The sequence below is a fragment of the Pavona decussata genome, unplaced genomic scaffold (genome assembly GCF_977016875.1).
Source record: "Pavona decussata unplaced genomic scaffold, jaPavDecu1.1 SCAFFOLD_8, whole genome shotgun sequence".
Classification (NCBI taxonomy): Eukaryota; Metazoa; Cnidaria; class Anthozoa; order Scleractinia; family Agariciidae; genus Pavona; species Pavona decussata.
The window spans coordinates 478052-492936 of record NW_028145431.1 but is presented as its reverse complement, the minus strand read 5'-3'; the positions used below and the strand labels follow the sequence as shown (position 1 = coordinate 492936).

Sequence of the window (14885 nt, the reverse complement as noted above, 5' to 3'; positions counted from 1 at the left end):
AACTAAATTACCTTCAGGGCAGACTTGCTTCCTCAAAGTAGAGACAGGGATCTAGAAACAGAAGGACAACAGTTATCAAAGACGGGATGTTCCGTTATAGTCTGGTTTTCACGAGAAACACGAGGAAAAACACGACTTGAAATGAAAGCTAACAGTAAAACATTGAATAGTTTCATCGTTTTCACGAGAAGACGCCGCTATGTACTGGAAGTAAAATAAAAGTTGAAGCACGGCGAAACGAAGGAAAACTTGAACTGATCTTTGTTGTCTGTGCTGTTGCATCCAGACAGATTTAACTGTGAAGTAAACTAATGTTATGTTTTCGCTTGTACTCGGACGGTTCAGGATTGAAACTATCTGAAATGAATGATCAGCACTGAAGGAATGGTTTAATACTTACTGCGAAAAATGCCAAGAGTATGAAACCTCCCAAGTAGAAAACACCCATGACTGGTTTAGTTGCGGCAATGCAAGTGTCTTGTCTTGAAATGAAGTCAAATATGGAAGAGCAAATACTTGCGAACTAGTCAACCTTTTCCTTTGTTGAGCTGTAATCAGATGAGAGATTTCCTTTCGACACGATCAGCAAATCTGTTTGTTTTTCATAGGCAAAGGGAAAAACAACAATTATGCATCATTAATGGCTATTGACGAAAACTGGCAAATAGGGATCAAATATTGCGCTAATTACCTTGCTCCACTACTTTTCAATGGATAGTATTCAAAAGAAATATTGGATAGTATTCAAAATAAATATTATATACTAAGGACAAAAGAAAATTTTATTGATGCACAAAATTACTGTACTTTACTCTTTACTTAAAAATTGTAGATGCTACAGAAGATGACTCGGCGGCGGCAGTCACAGCGGACGGCTTCACTAACTCGAAGTAAGTGAGCAGAACCTCTAAAAGGTCGGCGTTTTGAGTTGAAGAAGTGTTACGATCAATCCCGAGAAGTGATTTTGCATGGTTCAGGCGACTGCGAAGACCTTCTAAGCGGTTCTCGTCTCCCACCTTCACTTCGACAGTCAGACTAAAATGTTGGTTTCGTTTCTTCGGATCTCTGTTGGCGTTTGCTCAATCTTACTCTTTTTTGTTCGTCAATATTTTGAATTTCAGGAAAATAAACCGAAAAACCAAAATCACTCGAGGCAACAACTAACAAGATAGAACCAAAAGAAACCGTCCGCAGAGTGCTGTCGCCAAATTCACCGCTTGGGCCCAGGCGGAAATCAAAATGGCGCGCGATTCAAATACGGGCGCTAAAAGCCGAAGTTCACGTAGAAGAAAGAAATTCATTGTTACTTTAAGATAATCTCGTACCCCGATCTCAGTCGTCGGTTCGGGAATGTCGAAATGTGAGATCTGGTAAAGTTCGATATAACGCCATTTCTGGTTGGTTACCAGAATTAAGCAATGCCTTATTCTAATCTGCTCTGTGATTGGCTCTTTCCTTCTGTGTTTGGTTTTCGCTCAGTTCGGGGAAGAAACAAAAACACGGAAAAGTTTTCGCTCCGATTAAGATTGTCATGCGACGTTTTAATACATACATGCCCTTTGTGTGGGGAGAGAACAGTGAGAAATTCTTTTTTTTGGAAGACAACAGCGACTTTAACCGAAAAGAGTTTGCAGTAAGGTTCAAACGGCCTTGCCAAATTACACAAGTTTCCAACACGATGGATATAAGCTTGCTTACTTTTGGGGATAAAATGGAGGTAGGTCATATATTTTTTTTTTGGTATTTCCTGACAAAAAATGATTTTTTTTAAAATGATTATTTATTTAGTAAACGCAAATTAATTTCCCCAAAATACTTTACCTTGAGTTCCTGAACACGCGCGCCGCATTTGCTAACATATTTTCAGTTTTTGTCTTCTGCTAAAAGACTATTTTCCTTCTATAAATTGAACTGGACTTTGAGTAAGAGACTTCATAATATAATATTAGTCCTTTCAGACCAGTGTGCTTATTCCTTCAAGATCCATACAACATCTCTCATAGGACTTTGGAGAAATTGATAGAGTGTCCACACAATATTATTATCCATCTGCTGGTGAGATCAATATCCCTCCCACCCCTCAGCTAAGAGAAATGAAAAATGTCCGGCTTATGACCGCCAAAATAATAGTAATGAAACCCGTACTACAACAGAGAACACCTTGTCTGAACCGATTAGGGCTCTTTATGTAAGTGTAGTTAGTTTAATTTTATCCCCTCTCTCCCACCTACTGAGTTAAAAAAAAATTTGGATCCAAAATATAAAACTAGCCTTCCTCTAAAATAAAAATGGGGACATTGGTTTACATGTCTGCACCACCTAATGTTTTGCAGGTCTATGCTTGTGATAGGCTTTAGAAAAGAAGTAGTTTTAAAAGGAGGACATGCCTCTTTGGATTTGACATCACTTATAGTTTTTAGAATCTTTTTGCCATTGTTCTTTTCTTTAAGATAGGGGAATTTCTCCATTGTTTTATCATTAGTATGGAGTCCTTGAAGTACTAAACACATTTCATTTCCTACTTCCATTGTTAATCCTTAACACATTCTCTGATACAAATAGTTATCACTGGCCTCAGTTTCTCCTTTATTTCTTGTTAACTCTGCCTTAATTTCTTCCACCTGATTTCTAGGGAGAAGCAAGTTCCTAAAGTTCCTATCAGTAATGTGAATATCTTCAAGGGCTAAAACAGCTGGACACAGCTCAACATATAATTAAGAGCAATGACAGTCATTTCGGACAACAGATATCACAACAGCTGCATTTCTCACACAAAAGCCAAAACCAAAGTGGTTATAAGCAAATATTTTCCCCTGCACAGATTTCTGGGGTATTTACACTAATCTGTCATGATGGGTTGCATTTCTTCAATATTTGCACCAATATGATTGTTGTTAAAGTAAAGTTTTGATGTAGCAGGCTTCCCATCTCTTCCACTTTCTTGGAAAAAACTTTCCATGGTTTGCGGAAGACCAAAATGAATAAATTATTATCCTTCCAACACAGTGAGAATCAAACCCCATTCCCAAAGATTGTGGCAAATAATATTCATTGTCAGTCTGTAGAGAATGAGACTGAGCCAAAAGTGCATTTTGCGGAATTTGGGGAGTAAGGTAGAACTGGTGATCCCCAAGCTTTCCACCCAAAAAGGCACCCCCAAATCCACACAGTACTAATGATGAGTAAATAATAGGCTGACAGGCTTAATTTTTGACATTGGTGGTGATAAGTTCATCTGCTATGGGCGAAAATATGTAATCAAACTGGTCAACATTACTTTGTGTTAAGATAGGAGGGCCTTTGTAGTACTCCATAAATCTTTCATATTCAAACTTTGTATGATTGTAGTTTGGTTGTTTTTCTGTTGCTGTTGTTGTCATGACAACAATCTTCACTGTAGGGAATACTGAGGAAAGTGTTCCTCGTTTGCTGTACTCTGAAGTTGTGCCCCCTGAACAAAGATGCAATTAATTAAGAAAAAACTGTAGTCATTCACTGGGATGTTGTTATTCTTTCCATTAGAATAAGACAATATAATTGCCAGAAAATGGATAATGAGAAGGCTGAATAAAAAGGGATTCTCAAGTAACTAAGCCCTTTTTGACGCATGGGGTGGTGGAAGGACGAAGCATAAAAGAAGCTGCGATAATCACCAACAATATGGCTCTGTATTTATTAGCTTTTAACCTTTAAGCCTCAGTGTCAACATACAGTTTCTCCTTACTGGTCTCTACATGTCCATTTTTCATAGTAGCATTATAGGGAAGTTGTTGAAATATCAAGAAATTTCACCACTGGTGATCTCATGACCTCTCCTTGATTGTGTATTGATAAATATTAGGAGAAATTTTGATACTGATCACTACTGGGGCTTAAAGGTTCAAGGTTCACTGTTCTGATATTTTTTGTGTACTTGTGTGAAAAGTCCTTGAACATAATTTTGTGTTGCTGGTCTTAATATTAAGAAAAGTTAGGACCTGACATGGGTGCAAATATCAATACAAGAAAATTTTTTTTGCTCAAGGAATTGGCATCAACAAGGAATTTTCATCCAAGACAGACACTGTTTTCAAAGTTTCTTTTCCCCACCACTTCTCTGCAGTGGGTTTGTGTCTGACAGTTTGATTAAATGTTGTTTCCTGGCTATGGAAGGCCATGGTTAAGGAATACTTAGGAATTCATGGTTACTGAAGATCAGCTTACTGTGAAAGCTGTTGTTTTGCTGCAGAAATGGGTGACAGTTCATTAGAACACACAGACAGGCACAGGAAAACAAATAGTGGAAATATTTTTTATTTCTTTTCTATTTATCTGCCATTTGCTACTTTTATGAGCCCAAAAGACCTTCACACCTTCCCTATTATTATTGTTATTATTTTTTTTTTGCTGAAATCAAGGATCCCATCAGAGGTGAGTGCCCAAGCACCAAGATAGCTGCTTTGGACATAAAGAACCTTGTATTATTCTTAGTGTATCATCCTCTATGCATGTACAAATAATGCAATGCTCAGTACAACAATGATTATTTAAGCAGCTCATTGTGCCTTGCAAATCAAATGCAGATAATGACCTTTGTTCTTCATATCAAGAGTCAAATATTATTGGACTTGTGTATTATGTGGTTCTAATTTTCGAGTCTGTGGACTCCTATGTGTAAAATTATAACCTTTATTAACTTGTCATCAAAGAAGCAGTCGAGGGGGCATGTCCCCTAAACTTAACCTAAATTTCAGGTGAAAACTTTTCAAGTGTTATGTGATAAAGGTGAATCAAGAACCACTGAAATGGAAAGCTCATCACTACCAAATAAAACTCTAATGGGAAACTCATAGGGACTTGCTCCGTTTGCTCACATGTTGCAAGTAACCAAACATTCGTCAGTACTCAAATCCAGATGTGGTACCTCCATTTCCCAAAAGAAATTCAAACTTCCATTTTTGAGAAAAAAAAACCCCCTTTAAAACAGCAAGGGTGTACTCGGTATTTTAATGTTGGACATAATTGGGCGCCTACTATTTACACGGACAGGTCTTTCTGGTTTGCTGGTATATAACCAAGACAGCAGCATGGTGTTAGGGCTAGGATGGTTCATGGTTCATTTATTTCACACTATTTACACAACATTAACATAGAAAGAAAAGTATTACAACAAATGATTACAAGATAAAAATAAATACAGTACAAATTATAAAATGTGTGTGGTGGTCAAAGTAGCAAAGGCTTTCTAGCTGACCACCACCTACTTTTAAGTAAACAAAGAAATGACACTGAGCTTTATTGAGATATTAGAAAATGCAGGAAATGTTTGTAGAGCCTAGGATGTACAAGAGAGAATTACATTTGTGTAAATTAAGGTATGTTCGAGATATACTGAACCGAGCAAGAAATCTAAACAGGACAAGCTTAAGAAGAAGAACAAAACAGTAAATAAATAAAAACAAAAAAAAAGCAAAAAAACAACATACAAACAAACAAACAACAACAACAACAAACAAAAAGAAAGGAAAAGGACAACACATCATCAGCAGCAACAGCAGCGACAACAAATATCAAAATATAAGCAGACAATTATTATTATTATTATTATTATTATTATTATTATTATTATTATTATTTTTAACTCTATGATTATTATTAGATAGTTACATACTATTATATTTGATCATTAATATTTTAATAAACAGAACATATATTATTTGATTGACAAGAGATCAGGTGGGCCTTATAAAGTTTCTTAAACCTGTTAAAAGTTTTTGTTTTTTTCAATGCCATGGGGACAGTTTCCCATATGACAGAAGCAGAGTACTTAAGAGTAAATTTGCCTATGTTAGTTCTAACTTGTGGTCGGTGGAAATTAAGCTTGGCAGAATTTCTGGTGTTATAGGAGTGGACAGTTGTTGTAGGTAGGAGGAGGCCCTGTTTAGCTGGTTCATATAAAATTATATTATTACAGTGACCTTGAGTTGTGTCCTTTGGCCTGTAAAAGAAACCTGCCGCATTTACACAATCCATTTGGTTTGGAAATTTAAACCATTAACTTATGGAAGAAGGAGAATTTGTGTGACCAAATCAGCTGAAAGACTACAAAGAGAAGAAATAATTTTTACGTATCACTGGTAGACCACAATTTCTGAAACTTTGCAAATGAAAATATGACATGAACCATTTGACTTTCCAATGCGAAATTTAACACCAAGATGCCAATCAGTAACTCTATTGTGCCTCATCTACAACAACGACCACAAAATTTTTCTGATAAAGCTTCGACAACAAAAACTCTCTGCACTGTCTGTTGCTACCTTTACCTTGGGGTGCACAAAAATGATGTGACATTTCCCTGCCTGTAAATTACAGTATCTTCAATACAGTTACCATCAAAGGCGAAAACTGGTACAGCTTATTCCGGTTGACTTAAGTGTTTTTAATTGATCGTCGATAAGCACGTTGATCTTGAGTGGAGAAAGCACAATTACGATGGATTTGTTCTTGAAACAGTTTTCATTACAAAGATGGTCTAGATGGTCACAAAGGGTAGGAACTAATCTTAGTAAAAAAGTGATTTACCGCGCTTGTTGATTGCAATCTCTCCTGTTGCCTTTTTCGTTTTGGTTTAAGTTTCAAGTTTTGTTGTCCTCTCGACCGAAGAACGTTTCGAAGAGCACCCTCGAAAGCGAAAACCTCACCAGGAATGATCACGGTTACGAGCAGCACGGTGGACAAAGGATGATGGGCAGGCCCGTATTCCGGGCCTCAAATCGAACTTTACCAGATCTCCCCTCCGCCTGACCGTGGGAGATCTGGGTACGAGATTAACTTTAAGAAACAAATACCCTTGGAAACAGACCTTTTATTGTTTCTTAATGTTAGATTTTACATTTTTCTGACGTGGAAGACCAGAATTTGTCCCGGACAGCCTTAACCGTTGTTCACCCCATCGTCCACCATATTGGATTTAAGGAGAATTCGAAAATGGTGGGAGGAGCTTATGCCCTCTTATAGCGCGTCTTCGTGTCTTAATAGCTGCTGACAATCTGATGATTAATTGTGATTGTGACCGCCATATGGCGGATTGAATTCAAATTGGAAACGCCGTAGATTGTCGAGATCGAACCGTCACCATCTTTTTTTCAAGCACAACGTGAGAAGAGTGCCACATCTCTCGCCACACTCTCATCCGCAGAGGCCTCTTTCGCGCTCGAGCGGAGACAAATAAGGGACTGGAGAGAGAAATACCGCGCGGGACGTTCCCATTTCTGACTTTTCGCGCCTATTTTAGGAAAAAGCCTCTAGGGAGGAGAGAGAGGGAGAAGAGGCAAGCAATAATATTCTCACCAGTTTCCCCCTTCCCCCCCCCCCCCCCCCCCCTTACCACCATTTCCTTCCCTCCCCTCGGTAGTTTTGGCGATCCGGCCCCAGGCTATGCTCGTCATTGCGCCGCAAATCGACAAAATAACACCAGAATTTTTGAAACAAGCTATACGAGACAGTACCGGGCGGCTTGGTGGTGCAAGAGATCCAACTGATCTCTCGGAAATTTCGGGAATGTTATGCGGTGCTGACAACTGATTAGCTACCGTCAATCATAGTTAATTGCGGGACTGGTTATGAAACCTTGCCATGAAAACAATAATACTGCAGTAATTTATGTTCGAAGGGCAGCCACTGTGCACAATCCTTTGTTTTGACGTTCACATTACAGTTGAATATCTTAACAGGAACATTTCTATTGGTCAGTTGTTCCAACACATTTCAAAATCTATTGGATTCTATTGTCGCTTGTGCACGGGTCAAGGCCAAAAATGCTAACAAAAACATAAAACAAAGAAGTTTGTCAGGCTTCAAATGTATTGGCCCAGACTGGCAGGACCACTTTGTGTTCATGATCATGATGATCTTCCGGTGGATAAAAAAATAATAATATATATCTGCTTTCGTGATTGCTATTCGAGGTTTTTTTGTTGTCAGTGAAGACGGTTGGTTATTTTCGTAGTTCCTGTTTATTCCACCCATACACTTTTTTTTTTTTACTAAAAACTTAAAAAAAAAAAAAAAAAGAATGTTGAAGATGAGATTTAGCTGAAAATTCAGTTAACAACATACTAAGAAAATACCCCAGACTGAGAGTCCGTAAAGAACGTCTTTATTTGAAAACGGTTCAAATACAATATAAAACCGTAGTCTATACAATCCACATTACGACGACTATTGCTAGCTGTTGCGGCTCTTTGATGGTTTCCTGGTATTAATTTGTATGCATTGATTTATTGAAGTGCTAATACAGGCTCAAATTGCAAAATAAATAAGAAACTTGGTCTCAGCCAAAAAAGAAAGGAGTTTCTTATAACAAGAAAAAAGTGTGCTTGCAACAAGGGAGCTAAAGCTGTTCGTGAAGGGCTTCTGTGGCGGTCGGCAAAGACGACACGACATCCGTATAAAGACTGATTTCCGCTTCAGAATATGAAACCTAAAAAAGGGTTTCTTGCTCACAGTGGTTATTGTTTGTGTTAACAATGATTCAGTTATTTGTTCAGTTCAATTACGTCTTTAAAAGGGCAATGGAACTAAGGACGATTTCGTTTGTCCTTAATCATGATGGCGAAAAGTACGTATGCAGAAGCATAAAAATTGAATTATCAGTATTGTTCCTTGATTCACGCATAACCACTGCATGTATGAATGGCTCATATAATTAATTAGCCTGCGAGCAAGCTCTCTTGGGGGTGGGGGGCGGGAGGGGGAAAGAGGAGAGAGCTTGCAACGATGTCTCAGGAATTTGAATGCCGCCCCCAATACTCCCCGCGGCTCCCTGCTGTCCTAGCTGTCAGAATTTGGCCAATCAGCGCAAACCGGAAACGATAGCAAACGTAAACAAACTTGTGAAAGGTACAATGTTATCAGATAGCAAACTAGCTATGTAGCCAATTTATTCAAATCCCGAGTTACACCATATAATCTTAGAAGCAATGGTCTAAATGTTGTAAAAACTTCATACAATAGTAGATTCCTTCATGGCTCATATGCGTACATGATCTCACACATCTGGAACCAGTTGCCATCTGCTGTAAAAAACGCACCTAATGCATCATCCTTTCGGAGACTTTTAACTAAGTTAAATTTTAACGGCTGTCAATGCAGCAATTGCCTCTGACCCGATTTATTTTTATTTATTTATATTTAGATGTTACTTTTTAATTTAATTAGTAGTTATTATCTTTTTTTTATACTGTCAAACACTTATATCATGAGCCTGTGGCTCGGGGGACTGGGAGACCACCCCCTGTGTATTTGACACTAAATAAATTACTTACTTACTTACTAGATACACTTCGAAAGACGGGAATCCTTGCTGACAAAAACTATAGTTTCTCTGATCGAGTATGCCTACCGAGTGCCACAAAAATCAGAAAATTTAGTGAAGGATTTTACTTAATTGTGAGCACACTAAAAGCCGATTGACCAAAAGGTCGAGGTCACAAACGTCGTCCCAAGGGTCAAGCGAATCTTGCCGACTGCAGTGCCAACGCCACAAAACTACTGGACATAAAAAATGTCGAAAAGTTGACACGGTCCGGCCAGGGAAAAAAGAAGCAGTGCAAGTAGCCTGCGTAGCTGGCGGTTTTTGTTATTGGGCAGGCACAAAGGCCGAAACGAGTGGCGAAGCCGCGGGGAAATGGGGCGAGAGCAACGAGAAACTTATTACTATGCGGAGAAAGCAGAACTTGGCAAGTGATTTTGGTATCCATATAGAGAATTGGGGGTAACGATGCATTTTTCAGAGATAACAAAGCTTCAATTTGGAAAAAAGCGCCATACATTGCTTTGTATTTTGCTGCTTTTTAGAATAATTCTTGCTTAGCTATCTCTAAAAAAATGCGTGGTTACCCCCAATTTTCTTTTTGGATTTCAATACCCGCTACTAAGATCTGCTTTTCCCGCATAGTAATAAGCCATGCAAAAATACTTCTCTATTAGTAGGCACCATCCTTAAATGATATTATTGTTATATACAAACCATAAACATGTTAAACTTTGCATGCCAATCTGCAAATTCTGTTTCCAGGCCCTCCAGTCTGTCATAACTGTTATCACCGTCTTGGAAGACCCACTGAGTATTCCGTGCCCTCTCCTCAAATAGCTGATCCCCATGAAATGGGACTGTCTTGAGGACAACTCGTTCTTCCTTAGTTTGTAATGATGGGACATACTTCTCCTGATTGGAAATCATCAGTTGCGCCATTTCACTGGCAACATTTGGGTTAAAAAACTGAACCCCCAGGCAACACTGCAAAGAAAAAATTTCAGTGATTACACTTTAACATGCTGTAAGATGCTTGAATGTTGATTGCGGTCCTGGCAATAACTTTTAATCCACATCTGCACAGACATGATAATTCTGAATGGTTAATAAGTTGTCAAAAGAATGCAATGAGAGGAAGAGGAAGTGAAAGGAAAATATTTCAAACTTTTTGGGGAGGTTGGGTTACTAGAAAAAGCAACCCATTCCTTGTGTAATGAGGTGTAATTAATGTTGTTGCAGTTAAAAATATAATGACACCCAAAATCCCAGCACAGGTGGGATAACAAAATCCATGATTTTTACCTCTTAAACAGACAATAAGAATCCTGCCCATTTCATATTGAAGCTTTGCCCCCTCCCCTTTCCCTAATGGGAAATATTCACTTTTAACTTGGTTTCAATAGAAGCTTTGCAAAGAATTATAACAAGTAATCATTTATCAAACCTCTGCTCTTCACTTACTGCTTTGTTTTTCAGTACACTGTCAATTTAAACTCTTCCTCATAAAAACTCCTGTTTATAAAATTATTACACTTCAATAGACAAGATTGTGTATTCCATCTTCATAATAATGGTAAGTAAAGAAGCTTAAAGACTGTTAACTTAGGAATATATCCCTTTTAGTACTACATGATATTAATAAAGTTACACATACTGTTTGCGATTTTGTTTTCATTTTCTCTGAATAGCGATGAGGAATGTGATGGATGACTACATCTCTCAAGGGATTGAATTTCGTGAGGTATTTGCAGACTATCCTGCTCACTAGCACTGCCCATCTTTGCTTGAGACGTTCCAGTGTTGTTTGGTCAGGAAGAAGATCAATTAACTGGACTTCTTTAAGGGGCTTTCGTGGTCTTGTGGTGTCTAAATTGGGCTCATTGACCCTGTTCAGGACAGCGTACTGCTGTGTCCAATGAATAGAGCGGTTGCTGTGTTCTTCACTTTGAATTCTGGCATTCACTGTCAAATCAATATTGTCTCCCACCAACCTAAACATGAAATTAACAATTATGATGTGCTTGTACGTTTTCTGCAATTAATTTATTGGAATGCATGTTGTTCAAAAAAAATTTACAACCTTGTAATGTTATTTTTGGCCTTCGTGCCCGGCTTTCCGGCGAGCCCACCAACAAAACTCGCCAGCTACGCAGGCTAGTTTAAATTTCACAAAATAACAAGTTTGGCAACTTAAGTAAGTAAGTAAGTTTATTTTGCCACACCACAAATACAATGTAAACAAAAAAAAATAGAAAAAAATAGATGTAACAATGGCGAGGAGACCTAAAGGAAACTAGGAAGCTTATATTAATCAGGTCTCCTCAGTTATTATTTTACAAGATGAAATCAAAAGAGAAGATAAGAACACGACGATGGATACAATTACAATTTCATATAATTACAATGTCAAACGGAAGGATATAAGATGAAAAGAAAAGCTGCAAGAAAATGAAAACTACTAACAGTTATTATAGAAAAACGCCTTAAGTGCTTTCTAAAGGAGATAGAGGAGGACGAGTTGACGATTTCGGTACACAAGGAGTTGTAAAATTTAGGTCCCTGGTAAAAAACGGAAAATTGTTTGATGTGAGTTCGACAAAGAGGCAAACGATGTAAATGAGAGTTTCTTGTATGATACGAATGAATTTCTTTCTGTAAGGTGAATTTACTGTCAAATTTTAAAGAAAGGGTACGGTTTTGGTAAGAGTACATGAATAAACCTAATTGAAATAGGTGTATGTCATGAAATTTTAAAATACCAAGTTTTCTAAAGATTGGATCAGTATGTGCATAGAAATGGGTTTTAGCTATAGTTCTCACAATTTCTATTGCAACATAAATACCTGTAGTATGGGAGGTTCACGTGGGCAATTTTTGCTGCTGCTGCTTCCAAATCCTGGTCAGTAAGAACATCTTTTTCATTACATACGCTGTGAAGATTCTCTTGGCAGAATTTGAAGGCACTTGGCTCGAAGAAGTTGTATTTCTCGATGGTTTTCTCCGAGAAGTCGATCTGCACTCGCATGATCTCGTCCTCGTGATGACCAACTTGCTTTTCTCTGACTTCGTTCAATAACAGACTCGCTACTTTCACTTTTTCGATCTCCTTCTTCCAGTGACACACCTTCGATTCACAGCTCTCACCCATCTTTCTCTGAAATTCTACAATCATATCTGGAGACATGCAAACACCCAATTTATTCAGCAAACGTTGATCGTCATACTTGACACCGCTATGACAGAGAATTGCTGAAATGCGGTAAGCAACTGCTGACATAGTGGGGTTTCTTCCTCTAGCAGCAACTGATGTTATCAAAGCCATTGAGTTGGTTTTCTTGATATCCGGTTCCGAAGGGTTTTGCACATTACACGCACCTTTGACACAATTCATCCAGAACGGACACCAAACTCCCGCCTCATGAACCAACACTTTATTTGAAAATGCTGCCAAATCTTCGGGTCTCGACTTCTTCAACAATGAATCTGTAGCATTATTACAGTATTCTTGAAATTCCCTGCCAACAGTTTTTCTTAGAGGATCCACAAGTTCAACCCGCACATTCGGATGTGCGAACGCCAAATTGGCAACCGTTTTCCACCTCTTCCTACATAGATTCGCGATCATCGATTTCGTGTTATCTTGAAACGAGCTAAACGTTTCGATACGTCCACTTGGGTTGACAATTACTACTTTCACTTCTGTAGTGGTACTTTCAAGTAAATCTTCCACGTTGAGGTTAGAGGAAGCAATTTCGCTTGCTTCCTGAGGTGAGATTTTCAGGATTTCGTTTGGTTTGTTGGAAGTAATGCCCGCTGGAGGCACCTTGTTAAATGTGAGCGATTTCTTTGCTCCTGTGCATTGTTCTGAAGTTTTGCGTCCTTTCCTTGCTAGAGGACTTCTGTCTGGCGAAGAAACGGTAGTTGGTAACAGTCGCTTTAATCTGACTGAATCACCATCACCTTCGATCGCGGTGGCTTCCTTTTCTTTTTCCAGTTTCGAGCGGATGAAATTGTAAAGGTCGACTGCATTCCGTATTTTCCTTCCACAAGCATGGCACACACGGTCAGAAAACATGTCTGATCGGTCTATCTTCAATCCGATCTTCGAGGATAGTTCCGCTAAAGTCACATTATGACATCCTTCGCGCTTCGAAATCTTGAAAAGGTTTTGGGTAGAGATGTAGGAAGTCTTCTGAAATTCTCCGTATTTAATCTTCAGCTGGCAAGAGCACAACCTACAGTTATCATTGATACTTGTTTTTGTATGTCGAGAACTGAGAAGCTTTTCTCCCTTCACAGGCTTTTTCGGAGTGTCGGCCTTCGCCGCCATCGCAAAAACACCTCGAATTTCCTGGATATGTTTTGATAGCCAGCCGCCTGTCACTTTTTCGCGCCAACTTTGCAAACGAGAAGGTTTCATTTTACCATCTGCCCTCTGATTGGTTGGGTTAATTGGATTTCGACAGGTTGTCAAATATGTAAATTTTGGGGCGGCGGACGAAAATGACCGGAATCCTGGCAGGCGGTTCCTCGCGGCTTCGCCGCTCGTTGACGCGGCTTCGCCGCGTCTGTCGCGGATCTCGCCCCATTTCCCCCGCAGCCGCACCACTCGTTTCTGCCCGACTTTCCCGCCCATCAACAAAAACCGCCAGCTACGCAGGCTACAGTGCAAGGAAATCGGAAGAATCTCAATTTTGCAGCCGGGTCTCCGAGAACGGGGACGCAATTCTCAATATCGACAATGTGGTTTCATTGGAACACTCGACTCGCGTGAAATTTGTGATGTTGTGAACGAGTAGCAAAGCAGACGTGAGAGTGCCAGATCAAAAGGAAATCATTGCGCTTCTAAAGAACGTTGCCCTAAAAGACTGGCAGTTCGCTGCTAACGCCGTACCGAAGCACTCCGAATTGAGTCAATATATTCAGAAAGCTTTAATTTGTGGCGTAATCTGAAAGATGTTCATATTTTTTTCGGCAGAGCCAACACCAAACAAAAGCTTAAATTTGGCCGACCTTGACTCTCCATTTGAAATATCGGCAATCGAAGCGGCAGGCATCCCCATTCTTCTTACTTCTGCGATCAAGTAATCGATAATGATACTTTGCAATGGGCAAACAACTAACATTGTTTGATGTTAGACTTCAGACTTTCAATTGCTGCAAAAGGTTGAAAAATCAAACTTGTCCCAAATCTCGTAGGTTAAACTGCAAGAACATCGCTACTTTGAAGTAAAGCATTGGCGGCTTGACTTTGCTCGGGTTTTAATTCCAGAGAAAACCTAAGTTATTTAGAGAAATTCTCGCAACCTTCACAATTAGAAACTCCGCCACCATTTTTGTGTTGTCAACACGACGCACGCGAAGGGCAATGACGTAAGCACCAAATTCAATATCCACCAATCAGCATTTTGCGTTGAAAAATTCAACGCAGAAATGAAAATTTCTGAGACATCGTTGCAAGCTCTCTCCTCTTTCTTCCTCCCGCCCCCACCCCCTAGAGAGCTTGCTCGCAGGCTAATAATTAATATAAATCCGTTAAACGAAGAGTTTTCCATTTCAATCGATTCCAAATCAGTATTTGCCAGTT

At 39.1% G+C, this 14885-nt stretch overlaps 2 protein-coding genes and 2 long non-coding RNA genes across 9 annotated transcripts in view; 2 read left to right on the top strand and 2 right to left on the bottom strand.

Annotated features, from left to right (window-relative positions):
• Positions 1 to 14885, bottom strand: part of LOC146488716 (ephrin type-A receptor 7-like) — a 148988-nt gene that overhangs the window by 18343 nt on the left and 115760 nt on the right. The window lies entirely within an intron of this gene.
• Positions 1 to 14885, top strand: part of LOC146488719 (uncharacterized) — a 159299-nt gene that overhangs the window by 43360 nt on the left and 101054 nt on the right. The gene's annotated exons all lie outside the window — the stretch shown is intronic.
• LOC146488723 (uncharacterized) lies at positions 1321 to 3337 on the top strand. The gene is made up of 2 exons (XR_014865314.1): positions 1321 to 1717; positions 2633 to 3337. It is a non-coding gene; the product is annotated as an uncharacterized LOC146488723 (long non-coding RNA).
• LOC146488722 (uncharacterized) lies at positions 10001 to 13628 on the bottom strand. The gene is made up of 3 exons (XM_085111959.1): positions 12142 to 13628; positions 10953 to 11289; positions 10001 to 10282 (listed from the first exon to the last, which is right to left on the bottom strand). Exons 1-3 carry the CDS (start codon positions 13626 to 13628, stop codon positions 10001 to 10003), a joined length of 2106 nt encoding a protein of 701 aa, XP_084968085.1.

Bases quoted from the DNA above. Each gene is read 5' to 3' on its own strand.
- LOC146488722 (XM_085111959.1), bottom strand. From the start codon at position 13,628: ATGGCGGCGAAGGCCGACACTCCGAAAAAGCCTGTGAAGGGAGAAAAG. The intron at 11,290-12,141 runs GTATTTATGTTG...TTTCATGTTTAG, and splicing joins GTGAACCTCCCATACTACAG to GTTGGTGGGAGACAATATTG. The intron at 10,283-10,952 runs GTATGTGTAACT...TTTTCTTTGCAG, and splicing joins TGAAAACAAAATCGCAAACA to TGTTGCCTGGGGGTTCAGTT.